General features: G+C 41.8%; 3 protein-coding genes across 4 annotated transcripts; 1 reads left to right on the top strand and 2 right to left on the bottom strand.

The window, feature by feature from the left end:
• The first annotated feature begins 2,314 nt into the window (after positions 1-2,314).
• On the top strand, positions 2,315-3,829 carry LOC120804037 (transcription factor HES-5-like). 2 transcript variants are annotated; one of them, XM_040153182.1, is made up of 3 exons: positions 2,315-2,412; positions 2,785-3,287; positions 3,401-3,829. In XM_040153182.1, the coding sequence occupies exons 2-3, from the start codon at positions 3,219-3,221 to the stop codon at positions 3,827-3,829; spliced, it is 498 nt and encodes a 165-aa protein (XP_040009116.1). In that variant the 5' UTR covers positions 2,315-2,412; positions 2,785-3,218. The 2 variants fall into 2 exon arrangements, with proteins under 2 accessions (XP_040009116.1, XP_040009115.1); XM_040153181.1 differs by having other exon boundaries at positions 2,333-2,528.
• Positions 3,830-5,356: 1,527 nt separating this feature from the next.
• LOC120804240 (transcription factor HES-5-like) lies at positions 5,357-5,960 on the bottom strand. The gene is made up of 2 exons (XM_040153567.1): positions 5,892-5,960; positions 5,357-5,788 (listed from the first exon to the last, which is right to left on the bottom strand). The coding sequence occupies exons 1-2, from the start codon at positions 5,958-5,960 to the stop codon at positions 5,357-5,359; spliced, it is 501 nt and encodes a 166-aa protein (XP_040009501.1).
• Positions 5,961-8,206: 2,246 nt separating this feature from the next.
• LOC120804255 (taste receptor type 1 member 1) lies at positions 8,207-12,021 on the bottom strand. The gene is made up of 6 exons (XM_040153590.1): positions 11,837-12,021; positions 11,324-11,651; positions 10,471-11,232; positions 10,154-10,372; positions 9,610-9,730; positions 8,207-9,132 (listed from the first exon to the last, which is right to left on the bottom strand). The coding sequence occupies exons 1-6, from the start codon at positions 12,019-12,021 to the stop codon at positions 8,207-8,209; spliced, it is 2,541 nt and encodes an 846-aa protein (XP_040009524.1).
• Between the last annotated feature and the right edge of the window lie 3,158 nt (positions 12,022-15,179).

Below are 15,179 nucleotides of genomic sequence, written 5' to 3'. Positions count from 1 at the left end.
TCCCCTCCCCCTGCGATGGGAGATCAAACACCGTAGCTAATGTGATGTGTAACAAGACACACTTCTATTGTTCCCGTCTTGGGGCCAGTGAATAGGCACAGAGTGTGGGAAACGGGAGATACCACACTCACAGAGAGATGGCTGATGGGAAGCCGCTCTGTGCCGCTGCAGGTCTGAGCGATGGCCGAGACTTTATGGCAGGAATTCAGAGCTCTCAGGCTGTTGGTGGGAGGGGAACTCGTCTTCACACACACTTGTAGACAAAGACCCCCAGGAGCCGTGTAGTGCACACTAACTTTCAGAGGAGGCACAAATTCACACAAACACGTCGAGAGTGAAATCAATGGAGAGGACAGATAATAAAGCCAAACATAAACGTGACTTGACAGATTGGCAGTTACTGTGTTTTCAAACGCTACACTGAAGAGAAGTAGAAGAGATGTTTACCAACATACCTCAATATGCAAACGTAAAGCACGAAAAGAGATAGTATTGTTTTTAATGCTAAATACAGTATCTGATCTGGGTTAAATGGATGTGATGCAGGTGCCTTGTTAGAAATTTAAAGCACCATTGTGACACCACAAATACCAACAGGTCACAAACCTGCTCAGATGCAAACAGGAAGGAAGCAACATAGCACATTTACTCAAGTGCTGTTCTGCTGTATGACTGAACAGTGCTGGGTCCTTACTTAAATATTTCCATTTTGCAAGACTTTATACTTGTATTATTTAATCAAATTCATTGTAGTTTATTTTTAATCACATTGTCTGTAAAATGATGTCCCTATAACACTTTGAATTACCTTTACCTAAACCTACTTTTCCGTTTATCACAAGTACTGCGACAGCCTTGTTTTGATGATAAAATGCATCTTTGACCCTATTTAAAAGATTTTAGAGAATTATGTCGACATGTAAAAGATCATGTGACCCTTTAACTGATCAGAAAGTCTGAAAATTAATGGAAAACTGGTCAACTGTAATAGTGTATTTTCAATTTAGTGGATTTCCATTATTTCATTACCTCCAACTTTGGAGAGTTTCACTTTTCATGCATTAACCTGCCAGTTATCAGATATCTATTGTGCATTAATAATCAAACATTCTTATGAGGTCCATTTCTCTCAATTAGCACCTTTGTGTACATTCTACTGCTAATACTTATTTACTTTTACTTTTTCTGGGATGGAAATGTTGCCAGTGTGTGGATCCTCTGCCTTTTCCTTTAGCTTTGCTTTTTTTTTTTTTTTAATTTAATGAAGTAGTATTTCTATTGTGGCATTACTTCTTTGACTTAATTAAAACTTAAAGTACTTCTTTCAGCATTGTAGATCGGTGGCTGAACCCTTAAATTAAAAAAGTCAACGGAGACCAAAGGCAGACAGACTGCTCTGTGCCAAGCAGTAAAGTCAGTTGACTTGTTTTTCCCCAGATGGACCGGGACAGAGAGTTTCTGTTTGTCCTGCAACAAAAGATCAATTAACATTCTCAGTGGAGCACTGAGGAGCGACATGGCTTTTGTAGGTCATTTACCCTGGTGTTGGGGATTGGTGGGAAACTAGGGAGACGGGACTACTCACACTGCGCCCACAAGGCCGGCTTCACATCTGGGGCCAGCTAGGGATGGAGGCCCTCGGAGGCACACTGCCAGCCCTCTCATAATGCCATTAACTTGACACTAATTTGACACAGTTCACTTACAACAGGGCCTGCGGTCCCTCGGGAGAAGTAAGACAAGAGCTTATAATTAAAGTCTGCCTACAGTTTTCAGCAGGACTCAGTCGCTAAAAACTCACTGACTAAAGACAACAATAATCCAGGTCCGCGTACCAAAAAATACAAACGGCTCTTTTAAAAATCAATTATACATTTTGGTGAAATAGTTTGCAAACATAATCTCTATGAGGGATGCTCTCATAACCGTACAGGTGTCTTCATATCATCTCCTGTCATCAACACTGACTCCTTTGTTAGGCCACAGGGAGTGAAGTTTGGAAACTATAGAGTTTGATGAACTGACTGCCGTGGCCTGTTCCTGGCCTGTTTCCAGGCCCATGTAAATACTGTACAATAGCTGTCGGTTCTACTCATGCAGGGCTTCGATGGTTAGAATTTAAATATTTTCTGATATCATGTGACTTCCTTTCTTTCCGAGCTCGCTGTGTTCCCTATGAATTGACCAACGGGGCACGTTTTGCGCCCCTTTTTTTTTCTTTTTCTTCTTTCTGCATGAGCCCAGCGAGGGGAGGGGGGGGGGGGGCAACCTGAATCAAAAAGCCATGCTGCGCGTCATGACATGCACACGAGACCCCACCTCTGGCACTGACTGCGCCACCGCACCGCACGCGGCCTGCGCCTCGCGCCACCGAGAACGTGCTCCGCGTGATGGCTTTCGCACCTGGGAGACGTGAGTCAGCAGCAGCCTTTTGATCAGTGTCTCCCCCTCGGACTGCTACAGCGTTCCTTCGCACACCCGTCCTGTGGGAAACCCTCACGTTCAGGAGCAGCAACGTTAAGCAACAGGTGGAAGATGAAATGTTTCACCTGCAGCCAGTCACTCTGGTCCCTCTTTGACTGCCCTCCCTGCTCTGTCCTCTCTCCCGCTCTCCTCCTGATTTTACACGTTATTGTGGTGGTTTATTTTTAACCAAACTGTGACGACCCAGTGGCCAAGACAGGAAAGAGACACCTGTTCCACTGAAAACAACATTTTTCATGTGTTCAAATGCTCCTGTCTGTGCACCAAAATGTTTCTCTCTTTTTTTTTTTTTTTTTTTAGGAAGGGCAGCTGTCTTTGAAGAGAAAATGAAAGCCTTCAGTTTATATTGTTTTACTGCAGTGAAGCATTTGGTCCTTAATTGCAGTGCCCCCCAACCCCCCCTTTGAAGATTGTGTATCACTTCTTCTTCTTATACATCTAAAAAGTCCAATTCTGACCATCAGTCCATGATAAATTCTCAAATGACGTGTTAATTACCTGTTGCTTATCTTGGGAAATATGCCACACACAGATACACGCCCTATGAGTTATTGACATGTCGTCCATTGTTGTGCTGGGAGTCCCCCCGGTCAGAGTGTGGGAACCCCAGCCCTGCCTGAGCCACATGGCTTTGTTATGCTAATCTCCCAGTATAAATTGAGGAGTGGCTCCTCCAGAGACATCAGAGCTTACAGTGCCGTCCAGAAGTAGCTGCTCACTTCACCTGCACAGACATGGCTCCCTGCTCCACCAACTACTCCTCTATTCACCACATCAGGATCTCTGAGAGAGACAACATCAAAGTGAGTACTGGATGGGATTTAAATGGTTTTGCATCAGCTTGTGCAGCACAAATGTCTGATTGTTTAGTACTGAATTGAATCACGAACTTACCAGGCTGTCTCCTCTTCCCCAGTTGAGAAAACCTATTGTGGAGAAAATGCGCAGAGACCGCATCAACAGCTGCATCGAGCAGCTCAAGATCATCCTGGAGAAAGAGTTCCACAAGCAGGAGCCCAACTCCAAGCTGGAGAAAGCCGACATCCTGGAGATGACCGTGAGCTTCCTGAGGCAGCAGTTGCAGCCGGGCCTCTGTCGGAGCGACTATAGCCAAGGCTACTCTCACTGCTGGAGGGACTCTCTGCACTTCCTCTCTGCCGGCTCCAGCAAAGAGGCCTCTTTCACCTCTCCGCAGGGCCTCCAGCAGAAGGAGCGGCACGAGCAGCCGCTCCATCAGGCCCAGAGAGGCAGCAGCTTCTCGCCAGTCTGCTCCACCCTCAGGCCCACCACGCTGCAGGACAGCAGCAGCAGCAGCAGCAGAGGCCCCGTGTGGAGGCCTTGGTAGAGACTCTGTCCCACAGACACTGAGACCTGAGGGGAATCTGTTCTCTCCCTCACTAAGTAGGAAATATATTTCCAGCCTGCTCATTCATGATGGGTTTCCTTATTGTCTCATCACATTGATGGACAAGTAGTAAAAGCGAAGGCTCTCACTCATTTGAAGATTGTCCTGCTCTGACTTTGATTTACACCTGATGTTAGCTTTTTCCTTGTGTTTAAAAAAAGCAGGAGGTTGATTTTGAGTGATGATGGTTTTGTCAAATCTTTGTGAAATGATTGTTTACTCCAGTGGAGTTTATCTTTGGACTGCTTGATGTAACGATATATACAGTATATATATCTGCCGTACTGTGTTATACTGACAGCTGCTGTTGAGAATATTTCTCTTCTCTTTTGAATTATCTATGCCAAATTTTATGGATGAGAATGATGATGTGTGTGTTTGTGCATGTGTGTGCAAGTGGATGTACATATTAACATTTTGTTGATATGGCTGTTCTGCTATTACATTCTGGCTCTTAAAACTTATTTTCTAACATTTGTATGACAATTTACAATAAAAAGATACAATCATTAAAAAAAAAGCTAATTCCAGATTTTTTATTGGAATGTAAATATTTATATTTTTTGTACAGAGCACTCAAGAAACTTCTTGATAATGTTGACCCTCCTTTTAAATGAAGGAAATGTTCACATCAGTGCCTTTTGGCCTATGTCCATAATGAACCTCGGATTAAAACTGTCCTGAGCTTGTCTTTATTTTATTTTTTGTACATACATAATACTCAAGTAAAAAGTCGCATTAAGGCTTAAAATACTAATACAGACATGTCCTTTTATTTGAATTCTATTGATCCAGAGATTCTAATTAATAATTAAACCATTAAAAAACTGTACACACTGTATTTACAATTAATAGATCCACACAAAATATAAAGAAAAGAGAAATGGATAAATATGTCTTATTGTTATCCAATTTTCCAAATTTAAGTTATGGTAAACAGTTTGTAGCACTATTAAATGCTATCTCTAATACGTAGCATTTATCTACACTGTAATGCATTACAATAGAAAACACAACATACACAAATGACCAACACTGTTAGCTACTGTCTCTTGGCATTTTGCCAAATACTTTCTTCATTTATTAAAGGCAAATAAGTCACAACAGATACTGTATGTTTGGTAAAGCACTCTGGTTTCAAGTATAACGTGACACAAACTTTTAACTTCAGAGCAGGTTTAACTACACACAATGAATACACTTTCAGTTACAAAAAGGAACAAAAACATTTATAATAACCTCATTTTGAGGCATGAAGATACTGGTGGTGCACATGTGTAGTGAATATCTCCAGTGTGAACTTGTTATTAAGAGGGTAGAATACCTATTACATATATTTTCATCAATATGATGAACCACTAAAAGCGCTCAATATCACCATGAATGAGCAGGCTGGAAATATATTTCCTACTTAGTGAGGGAGAGAACAGATTCCCCTCAGGTCTCAGTGTCTGTGGGACAGAGTCTCTACCAAGGCCTCCACACGGGGCCTCTGCTGCTGCTGCTGCTGCTGCTGTCCTGCAGCGTGGTGGGCCTGAGGGTGGAGCAGACTGGCGAGAAGCTGCTGCCTCTCTGGGCCTGATGGAGCGGCTGCTCGTGCCGCTCCTTCTGCTGGAGGCCCTGCGGAGAGGTGAAAGTGGCCTCTTTGCTGGAGCCGGCAGAGAGGAAGTGCAGAGAGTCCCTCCAGCAGTGAGAGTAGCCTTGGCTATAGTCGCTCCGACAGAGGCCCGGCTGCAACTGCTGCCTCAGGAAGCTCACGGTCATCTCCAGGATGTCGGCTTTCTCCAGCTTGGAGTTGGGCTCCTGCTTGTGGAACTCTTTCTCCAGGATGATCTTGAGCTGCTCGATGCAGCTGTTGATGCGGTCTCTGCGCATTTTCTCCACAATAGGTTTTCTCAACTGGGGAAGAGGAGACAGCCTGGTAAGTTCGTGATTCAATTCAGTAATAAACAATCAGACATTTGTGCTTCACAAAACCATTTAAATCCCATCCAGTACTCACTTTGATGTTGTCTCTCTCAGAGATCCTGATGTGGTGAATAGAGGAGTAGCTGGTGGAGCAGGGAGCCATGTCTGTGCAGGTGAAGTGAGCGGCTACTTCAGGATGACACTGTAAGCTCTGATGTCTCTGGAAGAGCTGTTCCTCATTTTATAGGGAGATATTAGCATAACAAAGCCATGTGACTCAGGCAGGGCTGAGGCTTGTAACAATAGGACACACATCAATAACTCAGAGGTGAAGCAATCACAGGCTGACCATTGGAGATAAAACCGTTCCCGAGATATATATCAGACTAGGAATGATATCCTGTCAGTCTCTTATCAGGGGCTGCTGCTTATCTCACACTCCAGTTACACAGGGTAACATGGGCATCTCCTGATGTGCAACCAGGGAACAATTAAAGACAGGATTTAATGCATTGGCGGCATTCAGGGAAAAGGCATTGAAAGTGTAAATTCATTATTCATCAAATACTGCTGTAAAACAATCCACATTTGTGAAAAGAAGACCGTCACTTGACTTTCCATTACATTAATTTGGATATTTCAGATTTTTGCAGGTTTTGTTCCTTTACTTTCTCTGCCCAAACATCTTCATACATCTTCTAATATCAGTAACAAATGAAGTTTCATTTCAAATGAAATGACACCATTTAGAAAAAATTACATGAACTAACAATGATGTAGGGACTGAAAAACCAACAAACTCAATTCTGCTGGACCTGCAGATTTAATGAGCATCTAGAGTTTGATTTGTTGAATCCTGGAGCAGGAAAGGAGAATCAAATGAGACCATTAGAAATTGTTGACCTCTGCTGGTACCAGGCTGCAGATAAAGGGGTAAAAATTGATTCTGCATGTATTTTAAATTTCTGGTTTGTATCGCAGGACATCTTGGGTGTCTCGCTGTAGTATTTTGGAGCACATTTTGAACACTGCTCTGTCCTCCTGTATCTGTAACTTAACTCCCAACAGAACTAATCGAGGGAAGCATGAGAAAGATGGTTCTGGCTTCAGACGACACACACATGGTTTAAACACTGCATGATGATAAATATTAATTTTCCAAAATGCACTTGATCAAAAAGCTTGTGAGGTAAAAATCCTAAAACCTCCTCAGTAGCTTGGAGTGCTGACAATAAAACTCCTGCTTGTTCACCCATGGCACACTTCGATTGTTGACCCAGGGTATTTAGCCGTGAGTGGACAGAGAGACTGTGGGAAAGCCAAGCTTGGACTCTACTCACACATCTACTGGTCAATAGCGTTGACCTCTCAGCCACAAAAGGCCTTTTCATCTCTCCTCTCAAACAACAGCCAACAGCAGCCCGTGTGTGTGTGTGTGTGTGTGTGTGTGTGCATGTGTGTGTGTGTGTGTGTATGTGGGTATGTGCTTGTATATGTGTGTGTGTGTGTGTGTGTGTGTGTGTGTGTGTGTGTGTGTGTGTGTGTCACGCATACACACAAACCCAAGCACGCACTCACACACACAGACACACAAGACAGGCCAATTGTGTATTTATTTGATATGCAAAGAGATGTTACGTCATGGTGCTTTTCTGAAACCTTTTTTTTCTAAGACCAGCTGCCACTTGTTGAATCCCTGGAAATATGATCATGTCAATTGTTTTGTTGACCCAAGCTGACATTTATAAACCATAAAAGCTTTACAGGTACTGTTATCAAATATCAAAATCTCAAAACCAACAGCATAAGATAAGAAAAGATTTTTCTTTTCTCCAACACATCAACACTTTTAATCAGATAATTTCCTTGATTTTTGTAGGCACCGGTTCTGTTTGGGTAATGTTCCAAAATCTTCTGGAAACAAGTGAAATGGTCTCCCATCACTGACAACATTCTTGACTTGTATTCACAAAAACAACATTTCAACCATCAGTGTTAGTGTTTCAGTTCCTACTACAACTACCAGGGCGCGCTATGATGGAAAAAGACCACTCTGTGTTACCCTTGGATTCTCTTCAGCAGCATTGGATTCCACAAACGAATGCACACTAGTCAGAGATAACGTTTATTTATTTATCCTATTTAAGGATACTTGAAAAGTCTGGATCTTCAGTGATTAAAACTTTAGCCACAGTTGCTGATCTGTAGGTGAGCATGGCCACTGACCTTCCTAGTCGAGGTCCGGCGAAAAGGGAATTACCCTACTGACACCAATTTAATGCAACTTCATTTGTGTACATACAATTAACATTTCAACTCAGCTGTGAGATAGATTTAAAAGTGAAACTCAGCCTGGGCTGATAACAGTAGTTGACCAGCATCATTTGTAGCTACTCTTCATTACATGCTTCACTGTTTGCTCATGGTGTACATTTGAATGCAGTTCTGGAAATGGGCAGTCGTGTTCATTTGCGGCTTCAGGACAATAATGTAAATTTTGGGCAGGAAGTAGCCGCAGAGGAAGGCCAGGACGCTGAGAAGTATGGCAAACACGTGTGTGGCCATGGTGAACGGGCTTCTGCTGATGAGGTATAAAGTGAAGAAGCTAATCCAGCAGATCATGCACACCATGAGGCTGAAGGTGACACACTTAGCTTCATTGTAGTTTGCTGGCAGGTCTTTTCCCATGTAGCTGAAAGAGAAGCAGAGGATGCTGACCAGGAAGAAATAAGTTAGCTCGACGCCTGTGCCGACTGAGAGGGTGTTACTGCACTCCAAGACAATGCTGTCCTTGTAGAAGTCAAGATCCTCGGACGGCTGGGAAGGGTTGAGGGCCTCACGGAGTACAGAAATGAGCAAGATGGTGACAGACACCAGGAAAATGGTAAACTCTGGCCCGCGTTTTTTGGCCCACTTGTCATAAGCCGCCGGCAGCTTGGATGCAAATTTAAAAATGCAGACAACCTGGAGGGAGCGCACAGTGATGCAGGCCAGGCACACAGTGAAGCTAAAGATGAATAGAGGCTGCTTGAGGATACAGGCCAGAGGAGAGGGCTGGCCAAAATGGCACAAAGAGCTCATGGCAGCAGCAGTCAGGGCTGCCAGCATCAGGAGGCAGGTGCGGCCTCCGGCAGACTTGGCCACAGGCGTGTTCAGGTTGAGCAGGAGGATTACTGCAGAGCCAGAGGTCATGAGAAGACAGGTGGCCAGAAAGAGGAGCAGGGCAATGGAGAGGGGGGCGTCCCAGGCGAGCATCAGGACGGTCCTATTCAGACACTGATCGCTGCTCCGTGGAGCCCACTGCTCCGGCAGGCACGACTGGCATGTAGTTGGTTCTGAGGAAGAGAAAGGGCATAGATTTAAAGAGAAATCCAGGGATGTAAAACCTGAGCTGGGTTTTGTCCAGTGCGATGGGTTTCATATTTAATGTTAGTGAGTCATCCCTAGATTAAAAATTACGGTCTAGAAGAGAAAACACTTGGCAGCGTTTGTTAGGAGTCTTAAATCACAGGTTGTTAGATCCAGTGAATCCTTTCGAAAGGGCTCTTGAGTCAGTTTGGCTCCTGCATCAGCACATAGTGTGAGTATTATGCTCCACCTGCTGGTCAATCTCACAGACAACAGCTAAAAAATACTTCTGTGTTGGGGTATTGATCATTTTGTTCAACACTTTGTTCAAACTGGCAAGAAATTTCTTCCGGAGTTTTGAGTAGAATTCAATACGAAAAAGATCGTAAGTTACAGAACTGCAAGACTTCAAAGACCACTAGAGGAACTGTAACCTGCTCTCTCTGTGTGTGTCTTTAGTTTACCGCTTATATTGAGGAATGTGGCAGCAGGACAAGCCTGGCAGTCGAAGCAGCAGGTGTGTTGCCCTGTCAGAACCTTCTTGTGGCCCCTCGGGCATGGGGCTGAGCAGACGGACAACGGCACCTGCATGCAAGCAACAGGGTTTGAGAAAGAATAGAAATAACCTTTATTTAATCAGGTCACCTTACTGGGATCAAAATCTCCAGATATAAGGACAGAGATAAGACACACAACAAAACACAGGCAATCACACAAAAGCACATATAGACGGCTTTGGAAACAATCAGATACACCTTTAAAAAGGTTAGAATTTGTTCAGGCCTCTCTAAAATCAGAACAATATTTTTTACATTTTACAATTTTATATTTTCATAAACACTTTTGCAAATTTCTCACTAATAGTATACATACATATTTGAACCAAATGAGATCTTGAAGGAAGAAAAAAAAAAGCGTGTGAAAAGAAACATGTTGAAAAGTAAAGTTTTTAAGCTTTACAAAAGTTTTACAAACAGTGTAATGAAAACTATTCCACATTGTTCTTACTGGTTGTGAATGTTCTGTTTGGTGCCACTCAATTTGATCATCGTCAATTGTGAGCTTAAGGGGATCTGGGGTGAAGGAGCCCACCACTCTGAGAGACCAGTCTGTCCCCCTCCAAACCCAGGAGACGATGTCATATCCTGTCGGCGGGTCACCATTCATATCAAAGTACACAGAGGTGTTGAACAGAGAGAATCGAACCTTCTTAAGCCACGAGAGAAGCTGTAGATGGAGAGGAGAGAGGAAACACCAATGCTTAACAAGTTGTGGTTCTGAAAGATTCTCTGCTTTGGCAAAAATGCAAGTTTACATTTGCTCACCTCCCATGGATGCACCCTCCTCCTTTGGCACTCTCCAGAATCACAGCCAAGAGCTTGGTGCAGAGCATGAGCCACGGCGTACACCGCCTTATACACATTGAAGGAAGAGGTAATGTCATATTTCTCCAGTGAGAAATTCTTCCTGGCGAGGCTGAACAGGTCTGTGCTCTGTAGACAAGCATTGTCTGGGCTTATGGTGCCATTCTGGGTGTCATTCTCTTGCACTGAAGCCTGAACTACCTTTCTCTCAAAGTCCTCAAAACCAGGAATATGTGCATCTTTGATGGACACACCGAGCACAGTGCCGATGGTCTGGATCCCAGGTATCCCTGATATAAGAGTAGCTGATGACCAGTCCTCCGTCCCAATCCACACTTTATCTGTCACGTTGCGCTCAATGACAAACGGGAAGAAGCCACTGAGTTTGGACTTGCTGGAGAAGACTACGATGGTGTTGACCTTGGTCTTCAGTATTTTCCCCACCATGTTCCTCATGGTCTGGATCGTGTCAGCTCTGAGTGAGGGGATGATTCCTTGGTAGGCAATGCAGATGCCGTGGTGCGGCGCATGGTTGGAAAGACTCTGCATGCCCGCCAGGCCGTAGGCGTTGTCACTACCTAAGAGAGCGATCCATGTCCAGTTGAAACGAATTAAAAGCTGGATCATAGCTGCAACCTGGTTCTTGTCGCTGGGAATTGTGCGGAAAAAGGCTGGATAGAGGAACTTGTTGCTGAGCATTTCATTTGATGCCTCATAAGAGATCTACGATGAAACAAAGAGGATGCGAGGAATGATTCTGTGTTGCATGCAGGCCTTTTCAGGTCATATTTCAAGGGCAATGATTAAAACTTACTTGTGGTATTAAAAAGGCCCCCAGTAAAGCAGCGGGGGTGAAGGTTTTGCTGCTGCTGTCCGGCCCAATCACAGCCACTGCTCTTTGACTGTTCTCATAGTCTGGGTCTGTGTCTCCCTCTGTCCCAGGCGTAGAGGGGCTCTGGCTCTGCTGCTCCAGCAGGTCCAGTGTGGCCAGGACACTGGCTGGCACTGAACAGATGTCGTACATCTGGTAGCCCAGCTTCACTCCTGGTAAAAGAGGCTGTGGTCCACTGCTGTTGTTGATTTCTTCCACAGCAAATCTCATGGCTTGCATCAGGTGAAAGCCGTGTTTGTTAGTTGAACCTCTAGAAAAGGTAACATGTTAAAAGAAAAATTAATTAAAATGTGAAGTAATAATCATTAGATGATAAAAAAAAAACAAAAAAAAACAACAACAATATTTGGGATGATGTTAAAGCCACACCACCAACGAGATGCATTTGATCAGTGGAATTGGAAGTTTACTGTCCAGGAAAGCAGTAAAACTCACTCATCACATGGAACCAGAGCAGGCATACTAGCCCTTGGTCTATCCGTGTAGTGGAGAGGAAACAGTCCAGCGATGGAGAAGTCGCCCAGCAGTTGCATCCCCTGTCCCTGAGAGATGTAATCCAGTTCCCCATCAGTTACCTGCCCCATCAGCCAAGCCAAGCAAAGAAACACAGCACCAAACATATCAAAACTTTACCTCCACCTCACATATGCTGCTGTGAGAGCTCTGTGTGGTTTGCAAAACGGACCAGGGACTGTTTTTGAAAGTGTGGGCTGACAGAGGGAGGGATGAGAGGATCACTTTTGCATCTTTCCAGGGAGTATTGGTTGACTGAAGCATATTTGCATGTGTAATTTGTTTGTGTGGCTGAAGAGTTTTATGAAAAGGGAGACCGTGTTTTTTCCATCAATCTTTGACAAGTGACATAAACCGGTACACCAGTACAAACACAGACAGTTTGTGGCTCAGATCTATTAGTCATATAGCTGTTTTCCACTTTATTAAGGATGTTTAAAAAAATCAGTTTTGAGCAGAGACTCTTTTTTAATTTGAGTCAGTTTCAATTTTTTTTTAGATCACTCTTGGTCAATAGTTTTGTTTATCTCACTTGAGAATTCAACTATTTTTACGTCCTGCTAAACTGGATAGTCTCATAATGCTGTTTTGACGCTGTCTTTTTTTGCTACTTGTGGCACTCATGACACAATGTGAAGGTTCCAGATGGCCAAAAATTTCAAATCTTGAGAATGAAAAGCTCTGCACATTTAGGTCTGATGCAAGGATTTAATTTAAAAAAAAAGAAAAGAAAGATTTTGAAATGGGACTTTTACCTGGTTAAATAAATTTTAAAAGAGAGATTTTTCTGCCTTAAGATAGTTAACATACCAAAAACAAAGGCGATTCTGTGGACAAACTAGATGATTTATAAGCAAACAACATTAGAGGAATAATAACTTTAATAGTAATGTTCATGATAGCAATCAGGTCTATCTTTTATGTAGTTAAATTCACATTTTGAGTAAAAATAATGAAAGGACTTGTTTTTAAGAAACAGCAGTTGGCAAACTAGTATTTCTAATCAGATTTCACACTTAAACATGGAGCCACTGTGTCTTTTTTTTTTTTTTTTAATCAATGTCTAAGGTTCAGCTTGGGAACTATTTAGAAATTATGTCCCTCCAATTACATTAGTCAATTACTCCATAAGAAAAAGGTTTACTTAAACAAAATGTTGTCTGGTAAGGATACTATGGTTTTTATTCTTGCCAGTCACCTTTAAGAGAACTCAGACAGTGTGAGAAAAAGTCAGACACCATAATAATTAAACCTCACACACAGAAGCTTAAAGCTTTCCAGGACATTTGATTGAGTTGGACCTTTTATTGTCCAATTTCGTACGCTGATGAATCACAAACAGAGGAAGCAGTGGTAAAATCAAAGCTGACCCCAGATTTCTCGACCTATTATTTCTTTTTTGCAGCAGACATTTCCATTTTCACTTGTCACAGCAGGAGAATCACAGTTGCAATTATCAACAATAATGATGACTGTATCTCATTTAAGTGAAGCAGTTCCAGGGCCTTGGTATAGACCTGCTATGACAAGTCAATATCTCTGGTGTGAAAAAGGTCCGTCGTCCAAACTGTCTCACGCGCGAGACTTACTGGCAGATAAAAAGGAACAGAACGTTCATTGATTAGTGTTAGTAGTTATACCTGTGTTTGTCTTGCTTAGTTAAAATGTCTCTCATGACGGCTTGTGCCAGTGTGGCTAAATTTGCATTTTGGTTGATATTTGAGGCTCATTTTGTTAAACACAAACAACATATAATTTGCTTGACGCTCACCTGTGCCCAGAACCCAAACCCATTGTTTTGACAGAAATATTGTGCATTTTGTCAGCCTCAGTATTATGTAGGCAAATAGACATGTAAATTCTCGTGTCAGTACAAACACAAAGATTTGAGTGAGAAATATTTGCATTGAGCAAGCGTTCCCATTTTCAACAGAAAAAGTATTTGGTAAAAGCTTCAGTCGTAATTTCTATTCAAAACAATAACAACAACATGTTGTCTTTAAGAAATTTTTCACATCAGATGAATTAACTAAAATTTTTATTATTAACAGAGTAATAGTTGAAACAATAAATCAGTAACATATAGTAGCGGACAGTTTAATAGTAAATTTAAGACTTACTGTATAAAAATTACTGTTAGAAAATCATGGGGCACACCATTGAAGTCTATATACAGACTCAACATACTAAGGAATATATCAAGATCCATTAAAACAAAATATGTCTCAGTAGGAAAACCACAGGTGTAAATAATAAAATGGATGATGTCTGAATCCAGTTTAGCTGCTTCGTGGTCCAGGTATTGTTCTTGCCGGCTCGCTGTCACACTATCATGTCTTACTGGGACACTTGAACAGAACAGAGCCCTTCTTAATGTTGTTAGTAACCCCTGTGCTTTTCCCACATTGACAAGTCAAACCGTATGCAGTGAAAAAGACCTATACCAGGGCCCTGGGACATCGAAATGGAATTCAGTCATGGGCAGTGTTAGTGTGCTGCTGACAGTTTTAACTCAATATAAATGTGACAAGACGAGCTAAAGAATAAACAAATCGCAACTTTAGGTTCATCCGTCAAAGATATTTCATTTTATTGTACCTATTCATGGGTTTTCACAAATTATAAATAATTATTTCAACTAAATAATCAATCAGTTACTCTGTTTATTTTATATAACATTACAGCAAGTGCTGTATGATGAAAAAAAAATCAAAATAAACCCTTCCATTATTAAGAAGAGGAAACCCCAAAAAAGTTATCAAAGAAATGGACCTAAAATAAATAAGTTCTAGCTTGTTAAATCTAGCTGCTGTGTTGATACATCCCTGGATTATATCCAGGGATGTATCAATGTATGTATGTATGAATCAATATGTATGTATAATATATTTTTTACTTTATTAACCAAATAGGTTGCATCAATTTTCAGCATTTTTTATTAAACAGTATCAAGAAACATAGACATTTTTCCGGTAGCTAGATATGTGATACATTATTGTGCAAATAAATAATAAATGGTAATAATAATAAATATAAAATAAACAATTATTTAATAATACAAAATATTAATTGAATAAAAAAATAAGTGCAAGGAAAATAAATAAAAGTTACAACTGTTCAGGTGACTCACCAAACAACTTTTCACAACACAATAATGAACATGTGATTTTTTTTGTGGTTAGTCTTAATGAGCCTATGTATAAATTCTATTCTAATCTAAGATCAAAAATAGATTTATATTAAGGTAAGATTTATAATAATATAA

The sequence above is a fragment of the Xiphias gladius genome, chromosome 18 (assembly GCF_016859285.1).
Source record: "Xiphias gladius isolate SHS-SW01 ecotype Sanya breed wild chromosome 18, ASM1685928v1, whole genome shotgun sequence".
Classification (NCBI taxonomy): Eukaryota; Metazoa; Chordata; class Actinopteri; order Istiophoriformes; family Xiphiidae; genus Xiphias; species Xiphias gladius.
Note: the sequence above shows the minus strand (reverse complement) of the source record. Positions and strands in the feature narration are given on the sequence as shown.